Below are 24347 nucleotides of genomic sequence, written 5' to 3'. Positions count from 1 at the left end.
TCTATGGCAGGCTTCCTCAATATACCTCACAACCTCTGAGGATGCCTGCCACAGATGTGGGCAAAATGTCAGGAGAGAATTCTTCTGGAACACAGACATACAACCCGGAAAACACACAACAACCCTGTGTTGATGTACTCTTGAGTTATACTGGAGGACCTAGAGATTCCCAAAGAGACCATATTAATCAGTTCTGTGAATGATCACATCTATAAAAGTTAAACCTGCAAATGTGGGGATCCAACTGTATAATATGAAACAAATTTGTATTCCCAATACTATTCCTAAGCCTTTATTATGACTTGCACAATTGTCTTTTTCTATAAATCAAGAAATGCCTAAATATCTATATTATGTAGGAAAATGTGCCAACCAAAAGTTATAATATTAGATTCAACATTGCATTAATGATTCTATAACAACAGAGAGCTTTGTGACATCTTGGATACAACACATTCTATTTGACACGGGTCTTGTGAACTGCAGCCCTGGTCAGCTAATGCAGATGTTAAAGTTGTTCGAATCTTTGTCTTGCCACTTGCTCTTTCCTTTTATGTTACTTTTCCATAACAATATGTTGAAAAAGCTACATTAGCCATTTTTGTTTTCAGAAAATGTCATGGTTTTTAGGTATGTAGATAGTAGTTGGGACTGAGGTCCCAACACTAGCATCCTGCAGGGTGTGTTCTTATTGTTGAACCCTAGGCTGCAGAGGCACCTCAAAACCACACTGGAGCCCCAGAATATAAGCAAAGTAATCTGTTTATTAAAAATTATATGCAAGTAAAGGTAATTCAAAGCCAAAAGTCAATGAAATAAGGTTTAAATCTACAAGGTACAAAACAGTTGAGAATCTCGAAGCAAGAGTCTATAAAGGTCACACAGAAGATCAAGGTCCAAACAGGATATCAAAATTAGTTCAAACAAGGTATCAAAATTAATCCAAGGCACAGGATCAAACTGGAATGCAGGAAAGATTAGTCTAAGGAACAGGATAATGGTGGTTGTGTGTTTTCTGGGCTGTATGGCCATGTTCCAGAAGTATTCTCTCCTGATGTTTCGCCCACACCTATGGCAGGCATCCTCAGAGGTTGTGAGGTATACTCCTGGAGAGAATACTTCTGGAACATGGCCATACAGCCCGGAAAACGCACAACAACCCTGTGATTCCGGCCATGAAAGCCTTTGACAACATAACAGGATAAATGCTAGAACACAAGGCAGGATCTTGACTGGAGTAGTAATCCAAACTGCAAACTGCTGGAACACGAACTAGATATCCAAAAATCCCAAAAAACAAGGACAAGATTAAAAGAAGACTCAAGGCACCAGGCGGCATGAATTTCCATGGAAGTTTACAGGAACATGGAGCATAAGCAGGCATCTCCACCTTGATGAGCAAATTTACCATCTCTGAATTTCTTACAGAACACAGTTCCTCTTAAGGGTAAATTCAAGGCCTCTTTCCGTGGGAAGTCTGCTCGTTATTCTTTCTCAGTAACAGTCTCTGGCTGCGCCGAAAACCCTCCCGTTCTCTTCTCTGCTGATCAATCGCTTTCTTTCTGTCAAGCAGCTCATCAGCTTTATCACCACTAGAATCCACACTAGAATGCCCATCTGGCAAAGGCAAACCCAACCTTGACTCCTTCAAGGAATGAGGTTCAAGCTGCCATTCTGGCTGGCCTGGGACAGGAGTTTCCTCCAACTCTACCTGCATAGGAGTCTCAGGCCCAGACGCAGAGGCAGGTGCAGGAACCATCACAAAGTCAAGATCAGGGACAATCACAAGCTGAATAGCCCCAACCTCAAGCTCCTCTGATAGCTCAGGAACAGGCTGGGCTACAACAACTATGTGTTTCTTGCCATGTCTGCGCAAATCACAACGTTTTAGAAATCTTTTATCACACGATGGACATTTATACGGTCTCTCTGCTGTATGGATCTTCCTGTGTTTAAGAAGCTTTCTTTTCTGACTAAAGCTTTTCCCACAGTCTGTACACGTGTTTGGCTTGTTTGTGTGGATTCTCTCGTGTATCAAGAGGGAAGAGCGCCGAGTGAAGCATTTTCCACACTGGGTGCACTTATACGGCGTCTCTCCTGTATGGGTTCTCCTGTGTATGACAAACTGTAGCCGCCGACTGAAGCTCTGCCCACAGTCGGAGCAGCTGTATGGCTTTTCACCTGTATGGATCCTCTCGTGATTGATTAGGTTGCACCGGGCGGTGAAACGGCTCCCGCATTCGGCACACCAGTATGGCTTTTCACCGGTGTGGATCCTTTTGTGCCTCACAAGAGTTGACTTCCGGTTGAAACACTTGCCACAGTCCAAGCATGTGTACGGCTTCTCTCCGGTGTGGGTTCTCTCGTGGGCCACAAAGTTGGTCTTACATGTGGAGGTCTTACCACAGTAGAAACACTTATATGGTTTTTCAATCGCTTCCTCAACCTGGCTGTTCAGGTCTTTGAAGTTCTTGTCATTAATTTGTTCCTTATTGACATTGAAGTGGATTATTTCCTTTGAAAAGCTATTGCTATGTAAATCAGGTCCTTCCTCATGCTTGTTCACTTCCACAGGATGGTTTTCCCAGTGAACTTCTGGTACTGGAGGACTTCCAGGAATCAACTCTGTCTCAAGGCTCTGTAAGAATATTTCACAGATAGCCACTTGGTCATCTTTCTGTAGATGAGAAGACTCCTCTTCGCTTCCCTGCACTTGCCCAATGTCTAGAAAATAAAAAATGAGTGTCATACTTCCAGAAACACAGGTGTGCAAGACTGATTTGGCTACATTGTTCAATTTTACTGTTAAAAGACCACTCTAATATTCTGCACTGGCTACTAAAGCTGTGCAAAATTGCAAATGTGGTTCGTAAATGGTATAAATTTTGATACAATTCGTATTTACAATGCAAGTAACAACCCCGAACTTGAGTGCCCCCCAAAACCCAGACAGAATGATAGTAGGCTCCCACCCAAGCCTTTCGCTATTCATTTGTTAATGTATATATTTGCTAACCTGTATTCTATGTGTATTTTGATTTGCCAGTTTGACTGTACCTGTTTGGTGTGAGAGGGGTTATAGACATGTGATGGTACTGAGCATGTTCAGACTCAGGACTCCATTTTGTATTCAGTCTGCTTTACACCTCAGTGGAGGTGGATGCATGTTGTTGTTTGGACTTCAGTAGGTAAGTATGACTTATGGACTTTAGTAGGTACAACTATACCTAAAGACTAGGGACTACTGATTAAGAATGATACCCTGTGTACTCAACACAGAGAAGCTACATCTTATCTATAACTGAACTTCAAAAAGAAATGTACCTATATGGTGAATTAATACAAGTTGTTTATAAGAAAAAAGATATGTTATTTTTCAAAGATGACGTTTTTTAAATCTCTGAGTGCATATTTTAAACTAAGGTTTCTAAAGGGAGTGTGTGTGTTTTGAGCAATTACAACTGCAAAGAAACAACCATCCTCTGCTAACCAAATATATTTTTGTAGTGGCATGTCTTTGTCCTTGGCAGTTCAAAGACAGAGTTCTTCAGTTTAACAGCTGAGTTACCTGTGTGCCATTACATGAATGTTTATGAATATCACTCGTTCAAAGGGTTGACTTCTAACGAGGTCATGCTTTTCTTGACTAGTGGTTTTCAAAAGGTGGTCTCCACATGTTCATGGAGATTCACATTTGCCAAATGGATATGACATCATTTTTCCTTTTCAATAAGGTTATGATTGCCATTTATTTCCAAAGGGATATGTGTCCAGGGACTGGGTGCAGTTATTTTCCTTCCTTCCTTCCTTCCTTCCTTCCTTCCTTCCTTCCTTCCTTCCTTCCTTCCTTCCTTCCTCCCTCCCTCCCTCCCTCCCTCCCTCCCTCCCTCCCTCCCTCCCTCCCTCCACCTCTGGGAAGGAGCCCCAGGGCCATCCAGTTCATCCCCTTTTGCCAGACAGAAGAGGTACCATCCAAGGCCTTCAGCAGACTCCTGTGTCTTCCTTCCTGGTAGAATGGGAGTCGGACAAAAGCTAGGGTTGGCTGTAGTAGCAGAACGATGCTGCCTCCAATGTGTTGTCAAAGGCTTTCATGGCCAGGATCACAGGGTTGTTGTGTGTTTTCCAGGCTGTATGGCCATGTTCCAGAAGTATTCTCTCCTGATGTTTCACCCACATCTATGGCAGGCATCCGTAGAGGTTGTGAGGTGAGGTCTGAGGACCCCACTTTAATTGCCATAGCTCCATACTATGTAATGTTTGGATCTGTACTCTTTTTTGTCAGAGAACTCTGGTGACACAACAAACTTATATCTTATACCCCAGGACTGGACAAAGTGCAATCTAAGGGCTACATTTAGCCCACAGGACTGTTTTTTTTCCTTTGTAGTTTTAAAACAAATTGACAGAGTAATAATAAAAAAAGAGTTCTTCCTCAAATACCTTCTAGTAAGCATGGCAATAATTTATGTCACATTATCTCCTGCAATTTTAAATGGGGGGGGGGGGGAGAGATCCCTTTCCACCTGATAAATTTTTACATGATCTTAGAAAAGGTAAAGGTAAAGGTTTTTCCCGACTCTGGGGGTTGGTGCTCATCTCCATGTCTAAGCCAAAAAGCCAAGGTCATGTGGCCAGCATGACTACATGGAGTGCCATTACCTTTCCACCAGAGCAGTACCTATGATCTACTCATATTTGCATGTTTTTGAACTGCTGAGTTGGCAGAAGTTGGGGCTAACAGCGGGAGCTCACCCCGCTCCCCGGATCTGAACCGCAGACTTTTCGGTCAGCAATTTCAGCAGCATGTATACCTCAGGTATATACATATATAAAATAAACATAAAAAAACAAACGTTTACTGATAATAAATCAACACTTGCGAGGCTTGCTAAACAGACTGATTTCCCCTTTTTATGAAGAACAGCTGAAGCATCTTCTGCAGAGTCCACTGTAAACCCTGCATGTTGTTACTAACAGATTTGTGCAAATGGATGGTAGTCAGAAACTTGTTACTGTCGCCAAAATTTTTGGGTCTCCTACATTAAGTTAAGGGGATCCCATTTGGAGTCAAGACCTACACTTTAAGGCAGTGGTTCTCAACCTGTGTTTTGGCTACAACTCTGAGAAATCCCAACCAGTTTACCAGCTGTTGGGATTTCTGGGAGTTGAAGGTCAAAACATCTGGGGACCCACAGGTTGAGAACCACTACTCTAGATGGTTAATGTGGCCTCCCAAAAACCCATGGTTGCCCCTCCTTCTATAGCTGAAAATGTGTAAGTGGAGCTTTTGCTTCAATTTTTACATACAAAATAGTGAGTACATACATAGCATGCACTACAAAGCAGCTGGGAGAGAAAATGACTGTCCTTAGTTGTTATTTTTTTTAAAAAAAATGGGCAAGTACTTACCAAAGAAATTGGACTCTTCGTCACCCTCTTGCTTTGCTTCCACAGAGAGCTGCGCCTGAATGGGATCATGTGGCTCCTGTTCTGACTTTGGGGTGCTGGCAAAAGACTCTAGGACCATCTTGGGTTCCTGTAAAAAAAAGAAGAAAAAAGAGCAGCTATGCATTATATAAGAATAAGGATGGAAATAAACTTTGCAATGATTGGGTTGCTTAGCGTTTTCTGGGCTGTATGGTCATGTTCTAGAAGCATTCCCTCCTGACGTTTCACCCACATCTATGGCAGGCGTCCTCAGAGGGTCTGAGGTCTGTTGTAAAATAGGCAAGTGCGATTTGTATATCTGTGGAATAATAGCCAGAGTGGGAGAAAGAACTCGTTTGAGGCAAGTTTGAATGTTGCAATTGGCCTGCCTGACTAGCATTGAATGACCCTGCAGCTTCAAAGCTTGGTTGCTTCCTGCCTGGGGGAATCCTTTGTTGGGAGGTGTTAGCTGCCCGATTGTTTCATGTCCCCTGTCTTCTGAGTGTTTTTCATTTACTGTCCTGATTTTAGAGTTTCTAAAACAGTGGTAGCCTGATTTTGCTCATTTTCACAGTGGTTGTTGGAGTGGTCCAGCATTTCTGTGTTCTGAAATAATATGCAGGTGAAACGTCAGGAGAATGCTTCTGGAATATGGCCATACAGCCCATAAAACACACAACAACCCCATGGGAGATGTACTTTTAAAGCCCTACGTGGTTTGGATCCAGAGGACCAGAAGGATCACATCCTCCCATACAATCAATAAGACTGTAGTGTCTAGCGGTACATTGTTTTTCGTGTTAGGAGCAACTTGAGAAACTGCAAGTCGCTTCTGGTGTGAGAGAATTGGCTGTCTGCAAGGACGTTGCCCAGGGGACTCCTGGATGTTTTGATGTTTTTACCAGAGAATGCTTCTGGAATATGGCCATACAACCCGGAAAACTCACAGCAACCCAGTAATTCAAGCCATGAAAGCCTTTGACAATACTTTGCAATGATTAGTTTCTAGGTTGATGGAAGACTTCAGGGGTCATAAAAGTGGTCACATGCACCCCACTATATATACAATGGGTCACAAGGCCTGACATTTTCTTGGATCCCTTTCATGCCTGCCATTCCCACAGACGCTCACCTCTTTCACCCATTTTTCCGGCTCCTCCAGCCTCTGGAGGAAATCCTCAGCCATACCCACCGCCTGACTGCAGTTCTCAGGACTCTGTTCCATAACCCAGTTCTGCATTTCCCTGGGCAGCACAGTCAGAAACTGCTCCAGGATCAAGACTTCCAGGATCTGGTCCTTGGAGCATCTCTCGGGCTTCAGCCACTGATGACAAAGTTTCCAGAGCTGCTTGCACACCTCGCGGGGCCCCTTGACTGCCTCATAGCAGAATTGCCGAAAGCGTTGACGTCGAACCTCTGAACTAACAGCATCCTCACTCACAAGCTTCTCCATATTCATGGAGGAATTTAGGCCTCCATCAGGTTGACTGGCTTCCCTAAGATCGTCTGAAGCCCACAAGGGTGGCCTAGGTGGCCACTCTCTTCTAGGCCACTGGTTAGTTATTTCATTGATGGAGGCTTGGATTTCCTTTGTGTCCTCTTCAAACATGGGTTCAAGGAATTGCGGTGGACTCGCTCCTGAATGAGGGGGATCCATGGTCTTCAGGAACTTCTGCAATTGTGCTTCCCAGCACTGCTCCTCTGTCTCCTTCTTGACCTGTAGTGGGACATCTATTTTTAGGAAGTTCTTCATGGGCCCAGCCTGTTAGTAGATGCTGAAAAAGCATTTGATAACTTAAATTGCAATTTTTAAAAAATGATACTAAAAGAAATAGATGTAGGATTTTATTTTATCAATGCAATTCAAGCAATTTATGAAGACCAGGATGCCAATATTTGGATAAAAGGACAGAAAGCTAAAATAATAAAAGTGGAAAAGGGAACCAGGCAAGGATGTCCCCTCTCCCCAATGATTTTTATTTTAGCACTAGAATTTCTATTGAATAGCATAAGAGATGATGAAAATTTGAAGGGGGTGAAATTAATAAAGAGTCATATAAATTGAGAGCTTTTGCTGATGATCTCATCTGAACAGTGGAAGATTCATTAAACAACATTGAGAAATGGTTACAGAAAATGGAAGATTTTGGAAAAGTATCAGGGTTAAAAATCAACATGGAGAAATAAATGATTCTGACTATAAATATAACTGATAAGACAAGAAAAACTGAAAGAAATTACATGACTACAGATAGTTAAAATTTAAATATTTAGGCATAAGTATCACAGCAAAAAATTTGCAACTACTGCAAAACAATGATGAAAGCAAGTGGAAAGAAATCAAAAAAGATCTCAAGAAGTGGACATTTTAAAAATTATCTCTTTTAGGCAGAATATCGGTAATTAAAACAAATATCAAAAATGAAGTACCCTTTGACAGTGTTTTTTGGTGTTAAGAGTGTGAAATGTTAAATCAAATTGTATGCTGTTGGATTGTGCATATGTGTTCTGGCAAGCTTTCCAGCAGCACAAGAGCTAATTACATGCCAGCCCTGATTGATAGCTTACAGGGCCAATGGGTCAAGACTTCCGTTTTCAACTGCAGGGACGGAACATTCGCCATGAACTATGGAATGTGGGATGTGCCTGCGAGCACTGATTAGAGATTCGGCTTGGTGAACAGACATGCCATGCTTTTCCCTTGCTGATGGCGTTTGGAGTTGTATATAGTCTTGTAAATAAAGCCTAGTACCACTGGGATAAGCAGTAAATCTATGACTGAGGTGTCATTTATCAGTGCCACTTTTGCTGGCTGCATAAGTGGTCTGACTGATGAGTAGAAGTTCATCGACAGGTCAGGGTGACGGTCGTTTCTCATCTCTCCACCTGCTCCTGTCTCCTGTCCTCCGCGTACCAACACCTTTTTCAAAATCTGCCTATAATCAGGAAAATGCAAACTTCTAAAGAATGGAATAAGGATTTAATGAAATTTGTTTGGAATAATAAAAAACTGAGGATAAATTATACCAATTTGAAAGATGAAAGGAAAAAAGGAGGATTTGGACTACCAAATTTAAGCTTGCACTTTGAAGCCAGCGGCCTAGAATGGGTTACAGATTGGATACCTCTTGAAAAAAAGAAAGACTCTAATACTAGAGGGCCATGATCTAAGAGCAGGATGGTACGCGTACCTATGGTACGAGAGGAAAAAGGTTAAAAAAAATGGCAATCATTTCATACACTCATCCCTATTAAGGATTTGGGAACAATATAAAGGAAAACTCCTCTATGGATCTCGTCTTTGAATGCTTGTCAGAGAAGGGAGCTAGGTTGGAAGATATGGCCTACATATCACGATATATTGAAGAAAGAGGATAAAGAATTTAAAATAAAGAGTCAAGAACAATTGAAAACTCAGTTTAGTAATACAGTATATCTTGTTTCAACATCAACACATAAAAGAATATTCTAAAAAGGATAGCAAAGTGGGCTTCTCAGAGAAAGTGACGACTTGGGAAAATCTACTTTCAAATGGGAAAAAACATTACAAGGATCTACAGAATACTCCTAGAATGGAGTACAAAGGAAGAACAAATAAAGGAATGGATGACTAAATGGGTGAGAAATATAGGTAGGACAATTATGTCGGATGAATCGGAGAAAATATGGAACAAAAAAATAAATTACACTTATGCATACGATTTGAAAGAGAATTGGCTAAAGATAATGTACCAATGGTACATGACCCCTCAGAAATTCCAAAGACCTAAATTACAATTGCTGGAAGTGTGAAAAAAGTGAATGAACCTGCCACCACATGTGGTCCTGTGAGAAAGCAAAATTCTTTTGGTAAGAAATTCATGAACTATGCCAAAACTTTTTGAAAGTAAAGATTCCATTGCGACCAGAACATTTTTTAATAGGGATGACTAATATTGAGTGGAGTACGAACATAGGCAAACTTTTCACCTACTTGACAACGGCGGCAAGAATTGTATTCACCAGAGTGTGGAGACAAAAGATAATACCAACAAAAGAAGAATGGATAGAGAAAATGATAGACATTATGAGTATGGACACATTAACATTTTTGATATCCAGATCACAAGGTAGATATATTAAAACAACAGCCTGGACTCCTTTTAAAGCATTGCAGGAAGAAAATAAAATAAAAATGTTAACTTAATCTGACGAAGACTGGAGATCAAAATACCATCGCAGACAATCCAGAGAGAAAGAGAAGATTAATGGACATTATTGGACTTTTCTTTTTAATATAATACCATTACAAAGAAGATTGGAAGTACAATCTTTCACCCTATTTCCCTATTTCTTCCCTCCCTTCTCCCCTAATTAATCCTTACCCTTTCTTCCCCCTCCCCCTACCTCTCTTCCCTAAAATTTTCTTTATGAGTTGTCTTTTTACCCAATGATGTGCATTAAATTTTTTTAAATAAAAATATTTTTTTTAAAGGAAAAACAGGAGAATGCTCTGGAACTTCTGTGAAGCTCCTAAGCATTCCCAAACTTCACCGTACAGTGTTGCCTCACTACTTTGCGGTTCATTTTTTGCAGATTCGCTCTTTCGCGGTTTTTCAATAAATTCTAAAAGACTATTATAAATCATAAAAAATACATTTTACAGCTTAAGGAAGGGAAGAAGGAGAAGCCAAAGGGAGAGAAAAGGAGCCCAAGCGGGAACAGGAGATTTATCAACACACAATTGGTTGATAAAGATTTAAAATAGTGTGTAACTACTAAAATAATGTATAAATATTAAAATAAATATAGTGTCCCTACTTCGTGGATTTTCACTTATTGCGGGTGGTCCTGGAACCTAACCCCAGCGATAAGTGAGAGAACACTGACAAACATTGCTCAAAATTACATTGAAATATTTGTTGAAAAGATTAAGCTGGAGTTGATGGGATCAAAAATGTACAATAGATTAAGGATAGAAAGAAACTTTGCAATGATTACTTTCTAAGTTGATGGAAGGCTTCAGGGGCCATAAAAGTGGTCACATGCACCCCATTGTATATACAGTGGGGCACAAGGCCTGACATTTTCTTGGATCCTTTCCATGCCTGCCATTACCACAGATGCTCACCTCTTTCCCCCATTTTTCTGGCTCCTCCAGCCTCTGCAGGAAGTCCTCAGCCATACCCACCGCCTGACTGCAGAAATCAGGGCTCCGTTCCATAACCCAGCTCTGCATTTCCCTGGGCAGCACGGTCAGAAACTGCTCCAGGATCAAGGCTTCCAGGATCTGGTCCTTGGAGCATCTCTTGGGCTTCAGCCACTGATGACCAAGATTCCAGAGCTGCTTGCACACCTCGCGAGGACCCTTGACTGCCTCATAGCAGAAGAGCCGAAAGCGTTGGCGTCGAACCTCTGAACTAACAGCATCCTCACTCACAAGCTTCTCCATATTCATGGAAGAATCTAGGTCTCCATTGGGTTGACTAGCTTCCCTGAGAAGATGTTCTGAAGCCCACTCTCTTCTAGGCCACTGGTTGGTTATTTCATTGATGGAGGTTTGGAATTCCTTTGTGTCTTCTTCAAACATGGGTTCAAGGAATTGTGGGGGATTCGCTCCTGAATGAGGGGGATCCATGGTCTTCAGGAACGTCTGCAATTGGGCCTCCCATAACTCCTCTGTCTCCTTCTTGACCTGCAGTGGGACATCTCTTTTCGGGAAGTTCTTCATGGGCGCAGCCTGGACAGAGTCAGCTTCTCTTTCTCCATTCTCCAGTCTACCCCTGGATTCAGTTGCCATGGGGTCTGACTCCTCCATTTTTGTTTGTGGCTGAAGTAGAGAGAGAGAGCAAGAGAGGAAAAAACATATTTTTTTGTCAGAAGGCAATTCTTGCAGACCTCTACACAGTTCTTCTCAAGAGTAAGCTTATCCTCTTCAATGTGACTTAGAATAATAGAACCATAAGGTTGATAGAGACAACCAGGACAACCCAGTGTATTCCGTCACACAAGAACACACAATCAAAGCTTAGGTCCACTTACATTATTGCATGGTAACTTTCCGCAACCTAATGTTGCCAAATCTGTTGGACAACACACCTCATAATAGTCTACAGGAGTTATTGTCCAACAAATCTTGACTGCAGTGGATTGGCACCGGCTATTGTTAACCCCAACTAGAACAGACACATAGAATCAAAGATAGTTATAATCAACCTTCAGGGTTGTTGTATGTTTTTCGGGTTGTATGGCCAAGTTCCAGAAGTATTCTGTCCTGACGTTTCGCTCACATCTATGGCAGGCATCCTCAGAGGTTGTGAAGTCTGTTGGAAACTAGTCAGGAGGGAATGCTTCTGGAACATGGCCATACAGCCCAGAAAACATACAACCCTGTGATCCCGGCCATGAAAGCCTTCAACAACACAATCAACCTTCACATTCTAACTGTACAGTAAGTGTCCACATTTGCTGAAAGAAGAATCAGGAAAATAAGATTTTGTCGGCAAACAGATGGTCAGCTGCCTGTCCTCCCATCCTTTTTGCCTTGTTTTTATTTATGTTGCACTTTGAAATGGTCATATGACTGGTCAAACAAATAAATTATTATTATTATTACATTTGCTAGTGTTAGGGGCACAGGACTTCTGCAAAAGTGAAAAGGCATGAAATCAAAATTCTATTTTTTTAACCTAAGGGAACACATCTCTAGGAATCTGAAGATTTTCCAGTGCAACTCTATAGTGGAAGTTGACCATGGAAACTTGTGAGCCAGCTATGCTTGTACCTTGATAAGTCAGACTTGGCCACACTTGTCCACACTCTTGTTACATCTTGAATAGACTACTGCAACACGCTCTACATGGGGTTGCCTTTGAAAACTGTTCAGAAGCTTCAAGTAGTCCAATGAGCGGCAGCAAGATTGCTCACCGGAGCAGCATACAGGGAACACACAGCTCCCGTTACGTCAGCTCCACTGGCTGCCAATTTGCTACCAAACACAATTCAAAGTGTTGGCTTTAGCCTATAAAGCCCTAAACGGTCCTGGCCCAGCTTACCTGACCAAACTCATCTCCTCCTATGAACCAGTCCGAATGTTAAGCTCTTCTAGGGAGGCCCTGCTCTTGGTCCCACCCACTTTGTAAGTGTGGTTGGTGGGGACAAGGGACAGGGCCTTTCCAGTGGTAGTCCCTTGACTGTGGAACTCCCTTCCCAGTGATATTAGATTGGCTTCCTCCCTCCTGTCCTTTAGAAAGAAAGTGAAGACTTGGCTATGGCACCAAGCGTTTGGAGTAGTTAAGAGTGCAATATGAGCCTACAAAGTTAAGATGACTGGAACGGCTTTTGGATCATGGTTTCAGGACAATGTGCTATCTGTTAACTGCTTATTTAAATATATTTATATGTTTCTGTTTTTATGATTTTAATGCATAATGTATTTTGTATGTTTTATGTTTTAATGCGGCATTGAATTACAGTAGAGTCTCACTTATCCAACATAAACGGGCCGGCAGAACGTTGGATAAGCGAATATGTTGGATAATTAAACATCAAATTAGGTTATGATTTTACAAATTAAGCACCAGAACATCATGTTATACAATAAATTTGACAGAAAAAGTAGTTCAATACATGGTAATGCTATGTAGTGATTACTGTATTTACAAATTTAGTACCAAAATATCTTGATGTATTGAAAACATTGTCTACAAAAATGCGTTGGATAATCCAGAACGTTGGATAAGCGAGTGTTGGATAAGTGAGATTCTACTGTATTGCCAATTTGGATGCTGCTCTGAGTCCCTTTGGGGTTGAGATAAAGCAAAATAAAATGCAGTAAATAATACTAAATTAAATAAATAGAATCTCACTGGAGTACCTAGAGCAGGGGTCCCCAAACTACGGCCCGCGGGCCACATCCGGCCCGTCGGAGCCATTTATCCGGCCCGCGCGTGCACGCTTCTCTCCTCCCTTGCCCCGCACGCACCTTTTCCACCGCCACCGCCGAGGAAGGCGCACATGGGGTGAGAAAAAGGCGTGCGCCTTTCTTCCCTCGCCCCGTGGGCAGCTTTCCCACTACCGCCACCAAGGAAGGTGGTGCGAAAGGTGCGCGCCAGGCGAGGGAGGAGAGAAAGGCGCAGGCCTTTTCCTCGCCCCACACGCAGCTTTTCCACTGCTGCCACCGAGGAAGGTGCGCATGGTGCGAGGAAAAGGCCTGCGCATTTCCTCCCTCGCCCGGCATGCACCCTTCCCGCTGCCTTCCTCGGTAGTGGCGGCGGGAAAGCTGCCTGTGGGGCGAGGGAGGAAAGGCACAGGCCTTTTCCTTGTCCCATGTGCATCTTCCTTGGTGGCGGTGGCAGCGGGAAAGGTGCGTGTGGGGCGAGGAAAAGGCCTGTGCCTTTCTCTCCCTCGCCTCAAAGGCAGCTTTCCCGCTGCCTTCCTCGATGGTGGCGGTGGGAAACCTGCCCACAGGGTGAGGGAGGAAAGGCACAGGCCTTTTCCTCGCCCCACACGCAGCTTTTCCACTGCTGCCACCGAAGAAAGTGCGCATGGTGCGAGGAAAAGGCCTGGGCCTTTCTCTCCTCCCTCGCCCCGCAGACAGCTTTCCCGCTGCCTTCCTCAGTGGTGGGAGTAGGAAAACTGCCCACAGGGCGAGGGAGGAAATGCGCAGGCCTTTTCCTTGCACCATGCGCACCTTCCTTGCACCATGTGAACCCTGCACGCACCTTTCTCACCGCCGCCGCTGCCACCAAGGAAGATGCACATGGGGCGAGGAAAAGGCCTGTGCCTTTCCTCCCTCGCCCCACAGGCAGCTTTCCCGCCAGTGCCACCGAGGAAGGCAGCAGGAAAGGTGCGTACCAGCCGAGGGAGGAGAGAAAGGCGCAGGCCTTTTCCTCGCTACGCACACACCTTTCTCGCTGTCGCGGAGGACACAGGCAGGGAGTCCGCATGTGCCTCTCTCCCTCCTCAGTCATTCCAGTGTGAATGACTGAAAGAATACTCTGCAGCCCTGTTGTGGAATCTTTTTTCTTGAAAGCTAGCAATCTCTTCCAACCGTGATTATTACAATGTTGTTGTTTGTTGTTGTTGTTAATGTTGTTGTTGTTGGTCAGGGGTGCTTTATGTTTTGGTGCACAAAGGCAGAAGGGGGTTGGGCAAGATAGCCGAAGGAGTCTCTTCCAACCATGTTTATTATGGTGATATTATTATTATTATTATTATTATTATTATTATTATTATTATTATTATTATTATTATTATTATTATTGGATGGCTATCTGTCAGAGGTGCTTTGATTATAGTGTGCACAAAAGCAGAAGGGGGTTGGAGTAGATGGCCCAAGGGGTTTTTTCAACCCTCTTTATTATTTTTATGATGATAATGATTATTATTATTATTAACATTGAGGCTGTATTTGTTCCCTTTTTGTTTGTTTTTTACTTCAAAATAAGATATGTGCAGTGTGCATAGGAATTTGTTCATATGTATTTTTTTAAAAACTATAATCCGGCCCTCCAATGGCCTGAGGGACTGTGAACTGGCCCCCTGTTTTAAAAGTTTGGGGACCCCTGACCTAGAGGTTCCACAAATAATCAAATCTACAAAAGTCAAACCCACAAATGTGAAGGTCTACTGTACAATTAGAGGCAGTACAACACCTCAAAATCTGTGTCTCCCTGCTTCTTTCTTCAAACTCTGTCTGTGCACCTAAATAGCTCAAGCCTGAAAAAAATGCAACAGTATCAAAAAAATCCCAGGCTTATCCAGCTCTACAGACATGGCTCAACCAATGGGCTTCATGCATCTTATTTTGCAGTTGACTCACACACATTAACAGATTTCTTACATGCCCTAATATGCCAGCAAAGGGAAATGACCTGGTAGCACTACATATCCCAGGACTCCTTCCATAGCATTGAACTATGGCTGTTAAAGAGGTGTTGAACTGCAATAATTCTGCTCTGCAAATGCATCCCAAGTCTTTGTAAGCCAAGGCACGTAGACCTTCGTATCTAGTGATCAGGACATTAGGCTTTAGAACAGAATTTTTTGGGTCTCCATCACAGCTCACAGCATCCCCCACCATTGGCTATTCTGACTCGAGATACTGGAAGTTGTAGATTATAACACTGGTAGTAGTAATGTAACATTTCCAAAAATGTTGGGAGTCATAACAAAACACTGTTTCTTTAGGAATATAAAACATGGGTATCAGCCAGCACGCCAAAGACTTAAATCATGAAATAGTTTTCTAAGATCTACAGAGATTCTCGCAGGAACACCTCAGCAAGCGAGAGTCCAAAAGCGGCAGGCTAAAACCCGGAATCTCAATCAGTGGTTGACACCAGATGAGAGACTCCCCCCTGGGCACACAGAAGACTGGACAACTTGGACGGGCTGAACAGACTGAGCTCTGGCACCATGAGATGCAAAGCCAATCTTAAGAAATGGGGCTACAACGTGGAGTTCACGACATGTGAATGTAGAGAAGAGCAAACCACAGACCACCTATAACAATGCAGCTTGAGCCCTGCCACATGCACAATGGAGGACTTTCTCATAGCAACACCAGAGGCACTCCAAGTGGCCAGCTTCTGGTCAAAGGACATTTAGTATAATGCCAATTTTTTTAAAACTTTGTGTTTTCAAATACATTACAACTTTTACCCTCAGTTCGCTTCTGAAATGATAAATAAATAAATCTACGCTGCCATATAACGCAGTCTGAAACTGCATTGTGTGGTCAATGTAGACTCATATAATGCAGTTTAACTTCATTGACATGCATTGTATGAGTCTACACTGACCATACAAGACAGTTTCAAGCTGCATTGTTTCACAGTGCAAATGCAGTCTGACTTTCATGCAGCAAATCATTAAAATATTGTGCCTAAAATAACCTTCAGGCTTTGTCCATTAAACATAAACAAACTCCATGTACTGTATACAGTAAGCTTAGATCTCAACCCTTATGTTAAGGCAAGTGTTTTAAAATCCAAAACACTTCTGGTTCCAAGCATTTTGGATAAGGAATGCTCAATCTCTCGTCTTTTTCTTTGCAGAGAAGCGGTCTGCTAGCATTTGTAAACTCACCCGCTTCTTTCAGCCTCCACAAGGCACCCTCCAGTGGCTCCAGCGTGGGCAGGGAAAAGAAGGAAGTGGGGCTCCAATGAAATCACAAATAAACAGGCCTGTCTATCCGCCACAGCTCTGTGTCGTTAACCCCTTCAGTGCACAGATTGGGCAAGCACAGTTAAACATAGGAAAAGTACAAGAACTGCCTGGGATTTCTTGCCCTGATTCCTGAACCTCTTTGATTCTAAGAGGCTGCTGATTGTAAGATGCACAGTAATTTCACCATCATCATTTGTATGTATATGCAACATTTGTATTTATATATATTTAGGCAGAAAAAATGAAATGCAAAGATACAGAATGGGGGACGTCTGGCTCGACAACAGTAGGTGTGAAAAGGATCTTGGAGTCCTCGTGGGCAACAAGTTAAACTTGAGCCAACAATGTGATGCAGCAGCTTAAAAAAACCAATGGGGTTTTGGCCTGCATAAACAGGAGTCTAATGTCTAATGTATTAAGGTGAAGTGTGTTAAAGCACTGAGCTGCTGAACTTACAGACCGAAAGGTCCCAGGTTCAAATCCCGGGAGTGGAGTGAGCGCCCGCTGTTAGCTCCAGCTTCTGCCAACCTAGCAGTTCGAAAACATGCCAATGTGAGTAGATCAATAGGTACCGCTCCGGCGGGAAGGTAACTGCGCTCCATGCAGTCATGCCAATGGCCACATGACCTTGGAGGTGTCTACGGACAACACCGGCTCTTCGGCTTAGAAATGGAGATGAGCACCAACGCCCAGTCAGACATGACTGGACTTAACGTCAGGGGAAACCTTTACGTTTACCTTAATGTCTAGATCTAGGGAAGTCTTGCTACCTCTCTATTCCTGGAATCACACTGTGTCCAATTCTGGGCACCGCAATTGAAAGGAGATGTTGACAAGCTGGATAGAAATATTGGAAATAAACGTGTCCAGAGGAGGGCGACTAAAATGATCAAGGGCCTGGAAAACATGCCCTATGAGGAGTGGCTTAAAGAGCTGGGCATGTTAAGCCTGCAGAAGAGAAGGCTGAGAGGAGACCCGATAGCCATGTATAAATAAATGAGAGGAAGTAATAGGGAGGAGGGAACAAGCTTGTTTTCTGCTCAGACATGGAACAATGGCTTTAAACTACAGGAATAGAGATTCCACCTAAATATTAGGAAGAACTTCCTCACTGTAAGGAGAGCTGTTCAGCAGTGGAACTCTCTGCCCCGGAGTGTGGTGGAGGCTCCTTCTTTGGAGGCTTTTAAGCAGAGGCTGGATGGCCATCTGTCAGGGGTGCTTTGAATGCAATTTCCTGCTTCTTGGCTGAATGGGGTTGGACTGGATGGCCCTTGAGGTCTCTTCCAACTCTATGATTCTATATAAGAGAAGTACCGGTGGCGAAGTGTGTTAAAGCTCTGAACTGCTGAACTTGCAGACCGAAAGGTCGCAGGTTCAAATCCCGGGAGCAGAGTGAGCACCTGCTATTAGCTGCCAACCTAGCAGTTCAAAAACATGCCAATGTGAGTAGATCAATAGGTACCGCTCTGGCGGGAAGGTAACGGCACTCCATGCAGTCATGCCGGCCACATGACCTTGTAGTTGTCTACGGACAATGCCGGCTCTTCAGCTTAGAAATGGAGATGAGCACCAACCCCCAGAGTCAGACACGACTGGACTTAACGTCACGGGAAAACCTTTACCTTTAACCTTACCTATGATTCTAAGACCCACCTCATTTGCAGAGATGTTAATATAGGGTGAGGGGAGGGGAGACTGCATCTTAGGCTGGATCCACATTGTCATATAATATAATCCAGTTTCAGAATGCAGATGGACTGCATTCAATTAGATTATCTCACTTCAATGGAGTTAATATGCATTCTGAAAATTGATTGTATGGCAATGTAGATCCAGCGTTAGAATAAAAGAAATAGGGGTAGTTGCCAAGACACACATCTATGCTGATGAAGCATTGGAGACTGAAGCAGCTTGAAAATGTGGAGGTGAAATGATGTGGCAACACAAATCAGAGACATCAACCTAATAGCAGGAGCTCACCCCGACCCGCAGCTTCAAACTGCCAACCTTTAGGTCAGCAGATTATTTTTTTCGTGTCTGGAGCAACCAGAGTTTCTTCTGGAGTGAGAGAATTGGCTGTCTGCAAGGACGTTGCCCAGGGGATGCCCTGATGTTTTGATGTTTTACCATCCTTGTGGGAGGCTTCTCTCATGTCCCCGCATGGAGCTGGAGCTGATAGAGGGAGCTCATCCGCGCTCTCTCCAGGTGGGATTCGAACCTGGCAGCCTTCAGGTCAGCAACCCAACCTTCAAGTCACAAGGCTTTTATCCCCTAGGATATCGGAGGCAGATTCAACAGTTCAAATCAATTGTGATGGTAGTTTGCCATGTTGAACTGCATTCATTACTCTAGAGAGGCATGGGCAAACTTTGGCCCTCCAGGTGTTTTGGACTTCAACTCCCACAATTCCTAACAGCCTACCAGCCCCCAGTGGCGCATCGTGTTAAAAGCACTGAACTGATGAACTTATAGACCAAAAGGTCTCAGGTTCGAATCCGGGGAGCGGAGTGAGTGCCCACTGTTAGTCCTAACTTCTGCTAACCTACCGTGTTTCCCCGAAAATAAGACAGTGTCTTATATTAATTTTTGCTCCCAAAGATGCATTAGGTCTTATTTTCAGGGGATGTCTTATTTTTCCACAAAGAAGAATTCACATTTATTGTTGAACAAAAAAAAATGAACATTTATTATATACTGTACAGTAGTTGTTATCACAAACCAGCATAACCAGACAAACTGAATCCTATCAAGAATTTCTTGTTACTACAATATTTCCATGTACAACACTCTATGGTATGTACATTTACCGATCCTGCATGATCTAGTGTTCAGCGGGCATGCGTCCAAACAAAACCTTTGCTAGGTCTTACTTTCGGGGGAGGCCTTATATTTAGCAATTCAGCAAAACCTCTACTAGGTCTCATTTTCTGGGGATGTCTTATTTTAGGGGAAACAGGGTAGTAGTTTGGAAACATGAAAATGTGAGTAGATCAATAGGTACTGCTCCAGCAGGAAGGTAACGGTGCTCCATACAGTCATGCCAGCCACATGATCTTGGAGGTGTCTACGGACAACGCCGGCTCTTCAGTTTAGAAATGGAAATGAGCACCAACCCCCAGAGTCGGACACGACTGGACTTAATGTCGGGGGGGGGAAAACCTTTACCCTTTACCTAGTACTTATTATTCTCCGCCAGAGAATGCTAGTGTTTCACAAAACAGGATTCCAGGTCATGGAGCTGTGGCAATTAAAGTGGTGCCAAAGTGTGAGTAAAGCTGCAGTTGTGGTCTTCTGCAGTGCTCTGGTCGGGTGCTCTTGCCTGCAAAAGCCTCAATGGGTTAACTCCACAGAGCTCTCCAGCCTAGACAGGGCTGTACAAATAAAAATAGACAGTGCTGTGTGTGTTTGGGGTTTGTTTTTTTGTAATGCTTGCACTGTATTCCTCTTCCTGTCCCTCCCCTTTGGCTCAGTGCCCTTTTCAGGTCGCCTAAACTTTGTGGTGTTCTGCAGTTTTGCAAAGGTTGTGCAGTTCTGCAACTGAATCAGCAGTTCAAGAAGGTGAGTAAAGAAGGGGAAATTGCCCAAAAAAGGGAGAGGGAAGAAGCTGCAATTGTAAACCAGTGACCCCAAATTGTAACCTCCGGATGTTGTTAGACTGCAACTCCCATCTCACCAGTTTGAGAAGGGATAATGGGCATTACAATCCAGCAACATATGAAGCTGTTATTTATATAGTGTTTTTCTTCCTCTCTTTCTCTCTGTAATGCATGAAGATCATTTGTCAGAAAACTTCTACATTCTCTTCTGTATGTAATAGTAGAGCCTTCATATTCAAGTGCAGTCTATCTCTGGGTGTATCTACGCTGTAAAATACCGTATATACTCGAGTATGAGCCGACCTGAATATAAACCGAGGCACCTAATTTTACACTAAAAAAACTGGGAAAACATTGGCTCAAGTATAAGCCGAGAGTGGTAAATTTCAGAAATAAAAATAGATACCAATAAAAATTACATTAATTGAGGGATCAGTTGGTTAAATGTTTTTGAAGATTTACATAAAGCTCAAATTTAAGATAAAGACTGTGCGACTCTGATCAAATCATTATTCTCATCTTCTTCAATGTAAATGTGCTTATGTATCCTTTTCATAATAATAGAGTAAAATAATACATGTAATAATAATAATGAATACAGGGAAATAATACATGTAATAATAAATAGAGTAAAATAATAAATGCAATAATATCAGAGTGAAATAATACATGTATTAATAATAATAAAAAATAGAGTAAAATAAATGTTATAGTAGCAACAATAATAGAGAAAAATAATAAATGTAATAATACCAATAATAATAGAGAAAAATAATAAATGTACCATATATTCTCAAGTATAAGCTGACCCAAATATAAGCCAACCAGGACCCTGACCTGAGTATAAGCCGAGGGGGACGTTTTCAGTCTTAAAAAAAGGGCTGAAAAACTAGGTTTATACTTGAGTATATACAGTAAATGCAATTTGACACGCCTTTAACTGTCCAGAGGAGCCCATAGTGGTGCAGCGGGTTAAACCCTTGTGCTGGTAGGACTGCTGACCTGAAGGTTGGTTTGCTGACCTGAAGGTTGCCAATTCGAATCCAACCCAGGGAGGGTGCAGATGAGTTCCTTCTATCAGCTCCAGCTCCATTAGAAGACATGAGAGAAGCTTTTCACAAGGATGGTAAAAACATCAAAACATCCAGGTATCCCCTGTGCGACGTCCTTGCAGACAGCCAATTCTCTCACACCAGAAGCGACTTGTAGTTTCTCAAGTCGCTCCTAACACAAAAAACAATGTACCACTAGTCTTATTGATTGTATGGGAGGATGTGATCCTGCAGGTCCTCTGGACCCAAAACATGTAGGGCTTTAAAAGTACATCTCCCATTGGGTTGTTGTGTGTTTTATTATTATTATTTTATTGTATGAAACAGCAAACAAGATAGACATCATTATTATTATTATTATTATTATTATTATTATTATTATTATTATTATTAATTAACTTCATTTCTATCCCGCTCTTCTCACCCTGCAGCAAAAATTCAATGCCTCATTATACAAAGCAAATAAAACATAACATAAAATCAATAGAAACAATCAACATATAAATACAATTTAAAACCATTAACATTAAGATATTAAAACATAAAACAGCCTCTAGATACACCCTACTAGCCCCCCCCCCCTTCCCGGTCATGATCTTAAGGTCTTCTTTGGCTCCTTTGGATGGTGCTGGTGATGTTTTCTGGGCCATGTTCCAGAAGCATTCTCTCCTGACGTTTCTCCCACATCTATGGCAGGCATTCTCAGAGGTTGTGAGGTATATTTGAAAAAACTAAGCAAGGAAGGTTTATATATCTGTGGAAGGTCCAGGATGGGAGATGGAACTCCTGTCTGTTGGAGGCCAATGTGAATGTCTTAATTAATCACCTTGATTAGCATTAATGGCCTTTCCAGATTCATGTCCTGGCTTCTTCCTGCCTGGGGGAATCCTTTGTTCAGAGGTTTTAGCTGCCCCTGATTGATTCATGTCTGGAATTCCTCTGTTTTAGAGTGTTGTTCCTTATTTACTGTTTTTATTTTAAAGTTTTTTAATACTGGTAGTCAGGTTTTGTTCATTTTCATGGTTTCCTCCTTTCTGTTGAAATTGTCCACATGCTTGTGGATTTGAATGGCTTCTCTGTGTCGTCTGACATGGTAGTTGTTAGACTGGTCCAGCATTTGTGTTCTCTAATAATATGCTGTGTCCAGGTTGGTTCCTCAGGTGCTCTGCTATGGCTGACTTCTCTGCCTGAATTAGCCTGTATTGCTTTTCATGTTCTTTCATTTGTGTCTGGGCAATGCTTTGTTTGGAGGTTCCTGTGTAGACTTGTCCACAGCTGCATGGTATATGGTAGACTCCTGCAGAGGTGAGAGAATCCCTCTTGTACTTTGCTGAATGTAGCATTTGTTGGATTTTCTTGGTAGGTTGGCAGATAGTAACCAACTGGCATGGGCGTTAGGGATGATGAGAGCTGTTGTCCAGCAAAAACCAGGTGGCTTAGCCTCTATTGTAAGAGTGCAACGAAAGACCAACCCGTATTTAGGAGTATAATATTTTCCTTATAGGAAGAGCTGGTTCGAAACTTCAGGATAGTTCCAGTTCGCATGCAGTTCAGTTTGATAGTCCAGATTTTGGCAAAATCTTCCAGAAAATTATAAAAGCACATCTAGCTTTTTTCCACTTCCGTTAGTGACCAGTCAGTTACTTTTGGGAAGTCTATGGATATGGAAGTAACATATGAGATTGACACACATGTATAAAGCCACATTAATATTTAGAGATGCCCGAGTCCCCATTTTCACAGGAGTTAGTGATTGATAGATCTAACCACTGTTACTGTCTTCAAGTCTTTTAGCTCCAGCTTCTGCCAACCTAGCAGTTCGAAAACATGCAAATGTGAGTAGATCAATAGCCACCGCTCCAGCGGAAAGGTAACGGCGCTCCATGCAGTCATGCCAGTGGCCACATGACCTTGGAGGTGTCTACGGACAATGCCGGCTCTTTGGCTTAGAAATGGAGATGAGCACCAACCCCAGAGTCAGACACGACTGGACTTAACATCAGGGGAAAACCTTTACCCCTTACCTATAACCTGGTACAGGTTGAGTATCATTTGTATTTAAGATATTTTTTTAAATGCTAGAATACGTATATGTACACATTGACATATCTTGGAAATGAGATCCAAACCATACATGAAAATAATGTATATTTCATATACTTTATAAACATAGCTTGAATAATTTTAACCACTGTATTTTAAGAACTTTATGCATTGAAAATGTTTCCTCACATTGAAGCAGTCTATGTATTTGTCATGAGTTTGCATTAATAACATAATTTAGGGTACATCTACACTGTAGAGTTAATACAGATTGACATTCGAGATTGACTTTACTCTAAATTGCAATGGCTTAATGCTGTGGAATCCGGGGAGCTGTAGTTTGATGAGGTACTAGTATTATTTGGCAGAGAAGACCAAAGAGCTTGTAAAACTACAACCCTTGTGATTCTATAGCAGGGGTGTCAAACTCCTTTTCATTGAGGGCCATATCAGTCTTATGGTTGACTTCAAAGGACATTGAATCCATGGACAGAGAATTTCTGGATACAGAGGAACTGCTATAATTTTTAATGATTATTATTGTTGTTGTTGCTGCTGGTGTTTTACATAGTGGTCGGTGTTCTTTAATTTTACCCCAGATGTTATTGAATGACAACACTCATCATTTTTACCATGCACTATGTGTACCGGAGCCCGTGGTGGTGCAGCGTGATAAAGTGCTGAGCTGCTGAACTTGCAGACCGAAAGGTCTCAGGTTCAAATCCAGGGAACAGAGTGAGCTCCCACTGTTAGCCCCAGTTTCTGCCAACCTAGCAGATGTGAGTAGATCAATAGGTACCGTTTCGGCAGGAAGGTAACGGCATTCCATGCAGTCATGCTGGCCACATGACCTTGGAGGCGTCTATGAACAACGCCGGCTCTTCAGCTTATTTATTTATTTACAGTATTTATATTCCGCCCTTCTCACCCCGAAGGGGACTCAGGGCGGATCACATTACACATATAAGGCAAAAATTCAATGCCTTAACATAGAACAAAGACAAAGATAAATGCAGGTTCCGAGCTGGCCTCGAACTCATGACCTCTTGGTCAGAGTGATTTGTTGCAGTTGGCTGCA

General features: G+C 42.5%; 2 protein-coding genes across 2 annotated transcripts in view; one reads left to right on the top strand and one right to left on the bottom strand.

Moving 5' to 3' along the window:
* Positions 1-744: 744 nt before the first annotated feature.
* LOC103278113 (zinc finger and SCAN domain-containing protein 30) lies at positions 745-16573 on the bottom strand. The gene is made up of 5 exons (XM_062973585.1): positions 16498-16573; positions 10538-11236; positions 6560-7144; positions 5410-5536; positions 745-2724 (listed from the first exon to the last, which is right to left on the bottom strand). Exons 2-5 carry the CDS (start codon positions 11222-11224, stop codon positions 1454-1456), a joined length of 2670 nt encoding a protein of 889 aa, XP_062829655.1. The 5' UTR covers positions 11225-11236; positions 16498-16573; the 3' UTR covers positions 745-1453.
* A 3376-nt stretch (positions 16574-19949) lies between these two features.
* LOC103278112 (zinc finger protein 436) overlaps positions 19950-24347 on the top strand; it is a 47230-nt gene continuing 42832 nt past the window's right edge. The window contains exon 1 of the mRNA XM_008105853.2: positions 19950-20136. The gene's annotated coding sequence lies outside the window, so the exon portion shown is untranslated. The remainder of the gene's footprint in view (positions 20137-24347) is intronic.

Source organism: Anolis carolinensis, chromosome 2 (assembly GCF_035594765.1).
Source record: "Anolis carolinensis isolate JA03-04 chromosome 2, rAnoCar3.1.pri, whole genome shotgun sequence".
Lineage (NCBI taxonomy): Eukaryota > Metazoa > Chordata > Lepidosauria > Squamata > Dactyloidae > Anolis > Anolis carolinensis.
Note: the sequence above shows the minus strand (reverse complement) of the source record. Positions and strands in the feature narration are given on the sequence as shown.